This window comes from Triplophysa rosa, linkage group LG4 (assembly GCF_024868665.1).
Source record: "Triplophysa rosa linkage group LG4, Trosa_1v2, whole genome shotgun sequence".
Lineage (NCBI taxonomy): Eukaryota > Metazoa > Chordata > Actinopteri > Cypriniformes > Nemacheilidae > Triplophysa > Triplophysa rosa.
The window spans coordinates 29,079,648-29,091,981 of NC_079893.1; the positions used below are offsets into that span (position 1 = coordinate 29,079,648).

Below are 12,334 nucleotides of genomic sequence, written 5' to 3' on the forward strand. Positions count from 1 at the left end.
TGTCTCTCAGTGCAGCGCGAGGTGCGCAGTTTTAAAGTCACACGTGTCTCTCCGTGCAGCGCGAGGTGCGCAGTTTTAAAGTCACACGTGTCTCTCCGTGCAGCGCGAGGTGCGCAGTTTTAAAGTCACACGTGTCTCTTCGTGCTGCGCGAGGTGCGCAGTTTTAAAGTCACACGTGTCTCTTCGTGCTGCGCGAGGTGCGCAGTTTTAAAGTCACACGTGTCTCTTCGTGCTGCGCGAGGTGCGCAGTTTTAAAGTCACACGTGTCTCTCCGTGGTTGCGTCTCTCCGTGCTGCACAAGTTGCGCAGTTTTAAAGTCACACGTGTCTCTTGGTGCATGCGTCTCTCCATGCAGCTCGAGGTGCGCAGTTTTAAAGTCAGACGTGTTTTGCATGCATCTCTTCAAGCTGCGCAGTTTTAAAGTTTAAAGGGGAGAGGTGTTTAAATGACAAAATTAAAGATTATATTAATAAAACCCAATTTGTGGCGTTTGAACTTTGCAAAGTACATTTTAGGATAAATACCCTGATTTGGTGGTTTATTAAGTTCAGAGGTGGGTACTTGAGAACTGTACTTAAAAACATTTTTGAAGTATTTGTACTTAAGTATTACTTTTTCTGTTTACTTTTTACTGTACTTCACTACATTCGAATGCCAAATATCTCACTTTTCACGGCACAAAAAATGATTTCCTTGGCCGACCCTCCCCTCGCTCCCACATTTGGGAGAGACTATTGTCAGTTGCTTCTAATATGACACACCTGAATCAACTCACCAGGTGTATTAATTATGGAGACATTCACAACATTTTGGGAGAAGGCTAATGAGTTCAGTTGTGTATACTTTTCCCATCTGATTTACTTATTATAAGCAAAAGATGTAATTACAATGATATCCGATTAATCGGAAAAAAAAAAAAAATCGCCCAACTAATCGATTATCAAAATAATCGTTAGTTGCAGCCCTAGTTTTTATTAAGGTATATTATTAATGTGTATACCCCTCAATTATTGCGTAATTTTGTATGACATTTGAAAGAAAAACGTACTTATGCCATGGTGCTTGTTGGGATGTGATACGAACACATTGTGCAGGGAAGTTCTGCAGGTGACACTGTTGAGTTTACTGGTCTTCCATCACTTCAATTTGAGTTTTCTCCAAATGACCTTCAGTTGTGAGCCGGTGTTTGATATTTCCATCCATGTGACAGGTGCACATACTGTAACTTGTATCCCCACTCTCAAGATTCGCTTAATAGGACGAGGTGTTATATTCCCACTATTTCAGCACAGTTTAATCGCCCAATAGGACATTTCCCACGCCTTATAAATGACAGGGGTAGCAGTCAAGAATATGAATAAAGGAAAGGTGAGTTTTCACTGGGTTCGTCGGGTAGGCATCCTCCATGTTTGGGGCATAAATGATTATAGAAACACATAGCATAAGATGTTAAAATAAAAATGGAAACATTAAAAAAGTTTAATACAATGACTATTTATTTTAATTAATATCATTTATTATTATTTTTTCCCAGGAGGAGTAATTCCTTTCTCATTAAAGTGATAAATGCTCATCACAGGCGCTGCCTGTTGAGATGCTGCTGTGGGGGCATGTTGTATTTTTCGTCATATTCTCTTTTTTTTTTTTAATGATCAGTATGAAAAGAGAGCAAGAGGCAGACAAGTCCAAAAAAGTGATAAAAAGAACAAGTAGCTCAAGCCAAGAATCCAGAGTAAGGGACCCATGAGAAAGGCAGAGAGCGCAGACATCTGAGAAAAGAGGCCGAAAACTGAGGCTGATGACAGATCGAGTGAAAGCACACCAACACAGACACAGTGTTAAGAGTATTATTGTTTACTTTCCCTTTTCTCTCTATCCCTTTCAGTTGTTCATTAATCCTATAGAGGGACCCCTCTCATTCTGTTTTCTCCGCCTCACTCCTACTCCTCCACAGCTCGCTGTCCATATGGGAGGGGTGAGAAAATGAGCGAGAGAGAGAGAGATCAGTCTCGATGTGTGGAATTCTTGGGCAGACATTGCAACCGTTACACCTCTTCCTACTGTTCTGCCTCAATCACTGTCGGTGGAAAAGGGCTATTACTTATTGCAAACGGAGGATTCCTTCTTCACAAGCCAGAAGAAAGGGAGCGAAAGAAAGAAAGTGTGTGAGAGAGAGAGAGAGAGAAAGAAAGAAAGAACTAAAGCAACAGCTGGACAGAAGAAACAAACTGACAGCCTTTTCTGCTTTAAAAGAAAGGAAAGAAAACGGAAGGCACTGGAGTATTTGTTTTTTTCTTTCGTTTTGTTTTTTTCTTTTTCCTTATCGTGGTGCTGGGAGGCACATCATCCTTTCATTTGTTCGCTCTCTCCATCATTTGCCTCCTGATCTATTTCTCCATCTATATGGTGTATAATTTTGTCTATTTATGACGAGACAGGAGAGAAGAGAAAGAAGGGGCAAGTTTTTTTGTCTTTTTACTCTTTTTCACATTAGCCTGTGAATTACCCCTTCATTGTCCCCCATACCCCCATACCTGTCCCTCCTTTCCATCACTCCTCTGATCCTCCCCTCCTCCTTCCTCCCATCCGTCCCTTCCTCCCACTCCCTCCGTCGCCGAAGTGTGATGCTCCCCGAATTAAAGTTTATTGGAATTGTGAAAGAGATGCAAAAACCATCTCCACACCTCCTTATGAGTTTTTAATTATTCTTTTTTTCTTTCTCTCTTTTTTTTAAAGCAGTTCTTTTTGTCCTCCACCATCTCTCCTTATGCATCACTCTTTTTTCCCTGGATGCTTTAATATTCCTCTAGGTAGGTTTAACGGCTCGTTTAGTGTCCGTCCGATTTGTTTGTCTGTGTGTGTGTGTGTACTTGTGTGTTCCTTTTTTACATGTACATAAAACACACATTGACACACGCATACACACGCACACATACACACACACACACACACATGCATTGAACTAATGGGCACCAGGCTACAAGAATTTCAGTTTCATACCGCTTTTCCATTTTTTCCTTTGTCAAAGCCTGTCTTATGTATTTAAATGTGAAGAAAAATATGGTTGTTTCTTGCCATTCTTGTTTTTGTAAGACGCAACTACACTCTAAACCTGAACCATTTGGTTTTGGGATGCCCGTCTGAAAAAAAATTCAGTGTCAATTGCAAGCTTTAGTGCTTTGTGTTTTATTTAGAAAAAAAGCACATTTCTGATATTATTGTAATTCTGTATTTTTGCTTAGATGGCTGAGGTTGATGTGACTTGTTAATTTGCGGTTCTTGGAGAGATTTAAAACGTGCCATTTGTGGTGTCAGCCAGTTTGCTCCCTGTGTCGAAACACGGAAACTAAATAATGGACAATACTTCAGTATTTGCTGCAAATATCCATTAGAAAGCACAGTGATTTTGTTTCAATGCAGGGATTATTTTTCCCCATCCCACCTGCTCACCAGCTCGAGTCCATTTGCGCTGTTATGGATCACTCCTTGATTTTATTGAGTGTTTAATTTTCTTCTGTCTCTCTACACTGTTTCTCACGTTCTGCCTCAATTTATCTGTTCATCTAACACCTTTCAGTCAAGCCCTCTGCTCCTTGAATCACCACCTTAATCTTTCTCTTGGTCTTCGGTCTTTCTTGGTTTTGGGGTCTCTGTGTTGACGTCCATGGCTACAAGCTTGTTACAGAATGCAAACTTTTTTCTCCCCACTTTCAGTTATTTATGTCCCTTAAAATGAATTACATTAGTTATGACCTTTTATTTAAAAAAGGCATTTCTTTATTTAGTTGTTGAGTCATGTTATATTGTATTGTAGATATATAATGTTGAATGAAAATATTTATTTGGGTTTTCCTTCCTTCTAATATATTTAGACTGATTTACTGTCAAGACACAACTTAAGTTGGAAGGAAATTTGAACATCACATTATTTCATTTATACTGCGATTTTCCGTTCCGTGCATCATGTTCTCTTATTGAAATCCCAATTAAAAATTTCGTTATTCAGCTACATTTTTATATGCTGTATGTGATTTTGGACATCCCAAATTCAACTTCTTTCTTCCTTTTTTTCTTAAATATGGACATTACGAAAAGCAAACAAACATCCCCATGCCTATTGTTTATCAAAAAGGACATATTGAAGGAAGGCGACCATCTTGTCTTTTGTTTTTGAACGTTTGCGCTCGCCGCCACTGTCTTGTGTGTCACATTTTTTAAAACATTATCCAAATAATAGTGATGAAATTCCACAGGACAGTTAGACCGGTAAGTAACACATTCAAATTTGTGTACATTTGTAAGTGTTACTATGTGTGCATTTGTGAAACATGGCTGTCTCTTCCATGGTTCGAAGTAGGCTATCACATTTATTATTTAAAACATATCAATCAAGCAACCCCCCAACCCCGGACCATTGTTGATACGGTATTGAGCATTGTGCATTAGATCAATAGAAATAAATCACAAGGGGAAAAAAGATCTCACAGTTTTCCAAAAAACATCACATTTGATTTCTGTTTAGCTTTGTTAAGCATTATTTGTCAGCACACATGTATTTGAGACATTGTTCTTTGCTTTTCTCTTCCTGTAGTGTCACGGGAAGGATCCAGAGAAGACGTGCATGGATTTCTGAACCAATGATGTTTTGAAAGCAGATGATATCCGGCGCTCCTCCTATCCTTGATTTTTCCTCTTCTGTCCTCCCACCGCTGGACTCCAGAGTTTGTGGACGTGTTTGCCAATGAAAATGAACTTTTTGGCTTAACCAGAATTACGCTTGATCATCTTTTTGCCACCTTTTGATTTATCTTTGTTTTGTAGCTGATGTAGGCCTAACGTTGCCCCGGTCCATTTGAATAGTTCCTGATTTTGCTTCAGGTTTGATTTTGAACAGATGAACTGTTCCTTGGTTGACTGAACATCACATAGGTCAAGCATTTTAAATCTTTTCTTTATTTTGCCGAATTTATTTCTCCAATTGTGAGCCAGGCATCATTTTGACTTAATAGTTGTGATTCAGCGTAAAACTGCCTGCGCTCGATCATCCAGTCTGGATTTACAGTGGGATCAACCACCGTCTTTATCTGACAGTCGTCTGTCACACCAGCCTACCCGAATCCTCAGTCTACTTCAACGGTCAGTCACATCTCCATCCAGGGCTATGAGAGGAAGAGATAAGACCAAGCTCACATCATCATGCTGGAGTTGAGGAGAGAGAATGGGAGTTGGGCTGGCAATGTTCAAGGTAAGAACTTCATTAGTTTTTTTCCTTTCGTTTTTTACGCACACTATTTCCCATCTTCTTAATGTCGTCTGTCACACGCTCAAATGCCCTAACAACATGTCTGTTTTCTTCCAGGGTTGTATATTTTTGTTGACTTAATGAGTGTTTGTGTACGTGTGGCTATGTTTGGAATCTGCATACTGTTACTGTTGCTTTAGTATGTATACTGTGCACAGTATGGAAATTTTCTGTATGCATGAGCAACACAACAGAGCTCATGAATACTGTATCCCGATGTGATGCGCTCAGGTCCATTTTTAGTGTGATGAATGGATTAAAAGCTGTAGAATCAAAACTTGATCTGAGTCTCGGATGTTGAAAATTGTTAACAAAAATGATAATGGGAACTGCTTTTATTTTAAGGGGATAGTTCACCCTAAAATGGAAATTCCCCGGTTATTCACTCACCCTCAAATTGTTCCAAACCTGTATACATTTCTTAGTTCTGTTGAATATTTTGAAGAATGTAAGAAACCGAACAGTTCTACTATAGCTGTTTTTCCCTACTATGGTAGTCAATAGTGCCCTAGTCTTCATACTGAAGGTCTGGAACTTATCGCCGCTTTCTTTGGCCAAGGCCCGCCCAAGACGCCATATGACTGACAGGTAAAGCAACCAATCACGTTTTGTTTTGTGCCACGTCATGTTTAGAGGCGTGGAAATGTCCCCGCAATAACAGATCGGTGTACATTCACGAACGTGTCAAAAGTTAAAAGCATCAAAATGATTAGAAGTTTAAGCCGTGAACTTGCATACTTTTAAGAATTAAGCGTTTAGTCGATCGCGATGAAGAACGCGACACGCACGTCTCCTGGATATCCAGTTGTTTCCAGGCGGACCGTTAAAGAACGCGACACGCATGTCTCTCGGAAATCATGTGAAATTCAACCAATCAGATGACGACTTCGACTGTGCTGAAGTGTTTCCAGAAAAGTGTGCCTTATGCATCAGACGTTCAGCCAAAGGTCCGTGGGCGTGACGTCTGAGGCTGAGACTAATAGTGCCCCAGAACTATTTGGTTACAAAAAAAATTGTGTTTAGCAGGTTTGTGGAACAACATGAGGATGAGTAAATAATGACAGAATTTTTATTTTTGGGTGAACTAGGTCCTTAATACTATGATAAATGGATGGCGTTTTATGTCTTTTCTACGGCGACAAATTAAGCACAAACTCTTTTAAAATGTATTGTAGAAAAATACCTACACAGTAAAATCGGCAGTGTTAAAAAAGGTCAAATTAACACTCACGTTGTATATATAATCCACACTCTCAAAGTGTGGATTATATAAACACTGTGAGAGTTAATTTGACCCTTTTTAACACCAGCGATTTTGCTGTGTACAGCTTCACATAGTAAGCAAGCATTCAATTCAGAACACAGCCTGTGTTCCTGATACTCAGCGCACCACTGTCTTATCATCCCTGCGTCCGCCCAAATTGCTCTCGGTCGTGCCGCACTCTCTTCAGTTTGAGTAATGTGCCTGTGGTCTGGGTCAGACGTTGAAGCTAAGTGGGTTAATGAAAGAGAGAGTAAAAGTGATAAATACTGAAAAGAGAGAGAGCGTTTAAGAAAACAGGGTGAAGACAGAAGGGTTGAGAATCTGTCAAAAATCTCTTTTCCAGAGTTGCCCTGGAGAAGCTCTTGTTAGCAGATTCAGTCCTTGGAAAGCGGAAAAGTTGTTAGTCGTCGTGAAAAAGTCTGATGACGTCTCGGCCTCTTAAGATTCAGCACTGTTGATTAACGTGAGGTGACAGCATTTTTTCCCCCCACGTCAGTGAGGTCGAAACACCTGTCAATCAAGCTTGACGTTGATTGACGGGGACCAGAGGGATGAGGACAGTGTGGAGTGTCTTTCATAGCGAAGCATCACTATGAGATTCCGTTGGTGTGGTAACGGAGCCTCTGTTGGCATGGCAACGGAACATAGGGACACAAGGGCATTCTAGACTTTCAATGATATAACTGCTACATGGAGATGGTGCACATCAGATTTTATGTCAGCCATTGTTTCGTAAATAATGATGCTTACACTGCAGACACCTTGCTTGTGTAGATGAATCGTTTTTTTTGTCGAAGTCTGACAACGTACCACTCTACTTCACGCTCGCGCGTGTACCCACTGAGCGAAAAACAAGCCCTAATCTATCATCCTGAAAAGCCTTAGTTTTCAGACGACACCGATGATAGTCAAATGCATCTCGCCGATGGACGATGAAGCGCATTAGTGGGATGTGCGGTGTTGGTTTGTGAATTTTTCTCTTGATAACTGTGGTGGTGAATATAGAATAGCTAGAATGCAGCGTCTAATTAAATAAACTTAAAATGAATTCTATAAGTTATGCTGAAAATGTAAGTTTTATTATTATGCCTAACAATAATTAGATAAAGAGATCAAGAGATATTTTTAATTGAAAGGATTACTTCACCCAAACAAGTGTACTGTACATGGCATTCTTTCCACAGTTGACCCAAAGAAATAATTTTCTATTAAAAATCCGGCATTTAATCTTCTTTTATGGTACTTAATGAGGTGAAGCACCAAAAGGCACATACCATCCATCTTTAAAGTTATCAAAACAACTTCAGTGGGTTATTAAATGTCCACTGAAGCAAACAACAAATTTGTGAGAAAAGATTTAGATTTTGAGTTTATTTACAGATATGTGGCAAGTTCAGATATGGTGGCACATTGATAACGCCGAATCTCACTGGCGAGATGACACGTGACAACTAGTGAGTAAAGATTTTTTTTATACTTGTGTGAACTGTTTCTTTAATTTAAACTCAATTTGTTAATAGTGATGAAGCTTGACTGGCTGTGGACGGCAGATGCAAAGTGTAACCGTTTGTCTTGTGAAGTGTACAAACGTGTTGGCGTGTGGGTACTCGTGACAGTGTTCGGCGTTGGTGAGAGAGATGGATTGACCTGACACGCAGGTCATTATCCAGCACTGGTCTTTTATCAGCGGCTTTAACAGTATTGACTAACAAATTAAAGGGCATTTGGTTCCAATGTGTGACGGGCACATATTACAGAGTTCACCTCTGTAATAGGGTCAAAAGATGTACCTTATGGCACAGGTTAGTTAACAAGCGGCCTCGCCATTTCTGTGTGTGTTTTAATTCCCCCCACAGCGACAGTTGACCAGTTTACAATGCGCACCTGTTGCAGTTCACACTTTCTTCACCATAGGAACGATGCTGGCTCTCGTCCCTCGTTCACTAAGATGGCACGTGACTTCATTACGGCTGGAGTTACAGTGACTTAATGAGCTCTTGTCCAGTCATGCACAGTCTCATAAGTCTCCAAGATGAGTGATGCGCATGGGTAACGTTGTAATTTCATTTTGTCTTTCATTATGTCACTTAATAACATTCTGCTCTTTTCGGAACTGCGGATGTGGACGAGGAAGTCAGATCCGTATTGCAGACAACGAGCAAAATGTCATTATACCAAACGCTGCGGTTCAATACCGTTTTTTGCTTTGCTGTTATTTTGTGTGATGTGTGAAATACTGGATATATCAGATTAGCTGTCACTTAAAAAAACGTTTTGTCTGCATTTTCTGCCTTTACTGCAGGGGTGCTCGGTGCTATTACTGGAGATCTGCTTTCCTCTAGAGTTTACCTCGAACTGTGATCAAACACACCCGATCTGGCTAATCAAGGTCTTCACGCTCTCTTGAAAATAGGAAGGTCTATAATACCTGGAGGGGGCGATTTGTTTGCGTTCCCCTCATTCAATAGTGGTTGCTCGGCTGGAACGGCACCAGCCCTTAAGTACATAACCCGCTGTAATCTTTGCACTTAATCCAAGATGATTAATTACTTTGAAGCCATAGGAAAATTGTCATGTTCGATCCTATTGCACAGAATCTAGAGTGTTGTTTTTGCCATTCTGAAATGCTTTAGCCAAAGTCTGGAGATGGTCCTCACTGCAGAACACAAGATCCAGGGGGCGAGGTTGGATCCAGATCAGACTCCTACCACTTTACATACTTGGCCGCAATTTGGAGAGTAAGAAGGCCCAATCCCAATTCTATTTTCTACCCCTTCGCCTACCCCTCGCCCCTTCCCCTTGCCCCTTGAAACAAAGTGGCAAGGGGAAGGGTTATAAATTTTCCACTAAGAAATGGGACACCAGTACTGCACTGGTATACGTGATCATACGTCGTTGCTAGCTCCTAACGTTACGTCAGAGGACATGCACCGATGAGCCGGGTATATGACATAAAAATATCATTTCTAATATCGTGCAATCAGTGCTGTCCGCTAGCAAACTTTAGCGATTTTTTTTGCAAACGTTAAAAGAACATCACCGTAAATACAAACACAAGATTGAATGTAACGTACATAAAATGAAAAATTGTCATAAAAATTCTTATTAATGGCAAAAATTACTTACATTTATTGGTCTGCTTGCTCGAGTGAGCAGCGATGTTGGAAATTTCTCTTAGCCCTTCGTTTGAAGTGAGGTCCTGATAAATCTTCATTTGAAGGGCTATCTGGCCCTTCCCCTTACCCCTACCCCTCCAACCAAAAGAGAATTGAGACACCCCTACCCCTTCACGTGAACGTGCCAAATGGAGGGGTAGGGGAAAGTGTATGGGTAAGGGGTAGAATTGGGATTGGGCCTAAATTGCAACTCGTGGTCGCCAACGTTTGCTCTTATCAATGTCAATATTTGTTAACCCTAATCCAACCCCTTACCCTAAACCTAATAAAATACGTTATTAAAAATATGTTAATAAATAAAGTTTGTCTTCAGCAAGTTTGTTTTCCGTCAAAAAAAACCTTTAGTTATGACTCAATGCGAATTGTGGCAAAACTTCTGCAGAAATCTGTCGACCAATCAAAATGCAGTGGAAAGAGACTGGATCCAGTGTCGACCAATCACAATGCAATTGGAGGGAGACTGGATCTAGATCCAACCTTGCCCCCTGGATGTTGCGTTCTGCAGTGAGGAGTTACTGAAAGTCTGTGATGAATGCGATTCGTTATTACCCCACAGAACTCCATTCCCAAAGTGTAGGTATACCTCTGAAAGCAAAACCGTTTTTATCTGGGGTGTGAGTAATTTATTATATATTAAAATAAGACCTTCACCTATTGGTGCCAAGAAATTAAGATTTTATCGTCTTTGATTGAAAACTGTGCTTTATTCGCAAACGTTTTATGCAATTTTGTGCATAAGCTAAATTCACAAATTTGGATGGAAACACAGCTACTAGTAAAACATTTGCTAAAATAATAATGAAATATTTGCGACGTATGCATTGTTGAAAATGTATTTCATAAACGAGCAATGTGGAGACTTTAGCAGCCAACTTTATTCCAACCAACGACTCACTCCACCCTCCCATTCGAAGCACTACGGCGGCTCTCACAGGACAAAGATGTTGTCGCGTTTTTGCTTCTTTGCCGAAAGAGATAATGTATTCACGAAACACGGTCTGTAGAGCAGTTTGACCGTTTAGGGCTACTGTAGAAACAACAAGGCGAATTCCATGCATGGTGTATGAAGATAGAAACAGCCCATTCTAAGGTAAAAAACAACGCTTCGGCATGCAAGGTCTTTATACACCTCTGAAGACATGTATTGCATTTCTGTCAATAGATCCTCCAAAAAATTACACATAGCACCTTTAAAGAGGACTTGTCTGGAATGATGTGTGAGGATTGTTTCTTATTAAAGGGTCTTAAAAGTGTCTTATCATCTGTGCTGTTAAAATTTGATCTATTAGGTGAACAGCTAGCATTTCATATTCATAGTAAAACAAATATTGTGTTTTATGTAATACTAGAAGTTGAATATCCGAATATTTCTAATTCTGGCTTCTGAGATGTACTACCTAATCTCTCATATTTTTTACTCTTGGATGGCTGTCTAGTGGATAGGTGGATTTAATTTGATTCAGGAATCTCTCATGACAGGAAACGGTTGATGGACCATCTATGTAGCCTTAATATCCTGATGTTTTTAGGAATAAGTGACGTGTTTGGAATACTAGAGGTGAGAGATTACATAACTGTACAGTTGCATGACCGTGACCAAGCAGACCCTTTGGTGTCCATTAGTGAATGCTATATGATGTGTTACAAAGCGCTGAGGTGCGGACCATTGAGTGATTTGGGATGGGTTCATTGTTTCATGGTAAACATGTGCTGATATTCATTTGGCCTAAACAAGGAACAGCTTGGTAATTAATTACCCATGACCAATGGGCAGGGGGGGGGGGTGTACCGACGCTCACGTATGATTGGTCAAAACTGAAGCAGGCCATCACTGAGCCCTCAGGGGAGGCAGTGATCCCTCACCCAAAAACCTGCTCATCACTCACTGTTTGGGTCTGTCAGGTGTGTTTTTATACAGATGTAGGTTCATCCCTGACAACATTTGTTATTTGTCATATAGGTAGATGTTGTCTTCTGCATTTGTCTCAATCTGATGGAAAAATACACAGAGAGCTGTGTGCCTACAAATGCTTTAGGGTGCTTTTGTGTAATCTTCTTCTTTTTGTGCATGTGTCAGAAGAATTGTGTATGGCTGATGTATTGTGAAAATGTGTTCGGGAAGCAATGCGCTCTCGGCTGTTGTTTAAGCGTCATTATAAGGAAAGAGGACTTGAGGAAAGGTTACAGCTGAGAGCCAGTAGTTCATAAACACTGCTTAATGGAACAGCACTCAGAACGCTGTCATAGATACACCTTAAAGACTTGAGTGCGTGTTTTTTGTGCATATGTCTTGGGGTTGTGTATTAAAGAATATACAACCCCGGAAAAAATTAATAGACCATTTCAATTTCATTTAAATCAGCATTTCTAGATGTGTTGTGGTAAGTCCAGAGCAGTGTTGGGTAATTAGTTACTGTAATTTAATTACTTTTCCATTGAAAAAGTAAAGTAAGGGATTACTCTTATTTTTTCTGTAATTTAATTAAAGTTACTTTTGATGTAATTAAACGAAATACTTTGTGTAATATATGTGTGTGTAATAGTGGAATTGATATAAAAATTCAGAGTCTAACTTTAAAATCTGTGCTTTAA

General features: G+C 40.1%; 1 protein-coding gene across 5 annotated transcripts in view; it reads left to right on the top strand.

Annotated features, from left to right (window-relative positions):
* The first annotated feature begins 2,735 nt into the window (after positions 1-2,735).
* The window catches only part of grin2bb (glutamate receptor, ionotropic, N-methyl D-aspartate 2B, genome duplicate b), a 95,296-nt gene continuing 85,697 nt past the window's right edge, over positions 2,736-12,334 (top strand). For 4 of the 5 annotated variants that reach the window (XM_057332494.1, XM_057332496.1, XM_057332497.1 and 1 more), the window contains exons 1-2: positions 2,736-2,810; positions 4,592-5,245. In XM_057332494.1, coding sequence (XP_057188477.1) covers positions 5,219-5,245 — 27 coding nt within the window. In that variant the 5' untranslated portion in view covers positions 2,736-2,810; positions 4,592-5,218. Of the gene's footprint in view, positions 2,811-4,108; positions 4,267-4,591; positions 5,246-12,334 lie in introns of those variants that run through there. The other variant, XM_057332495.1, reaches the window with a different exon arrangement.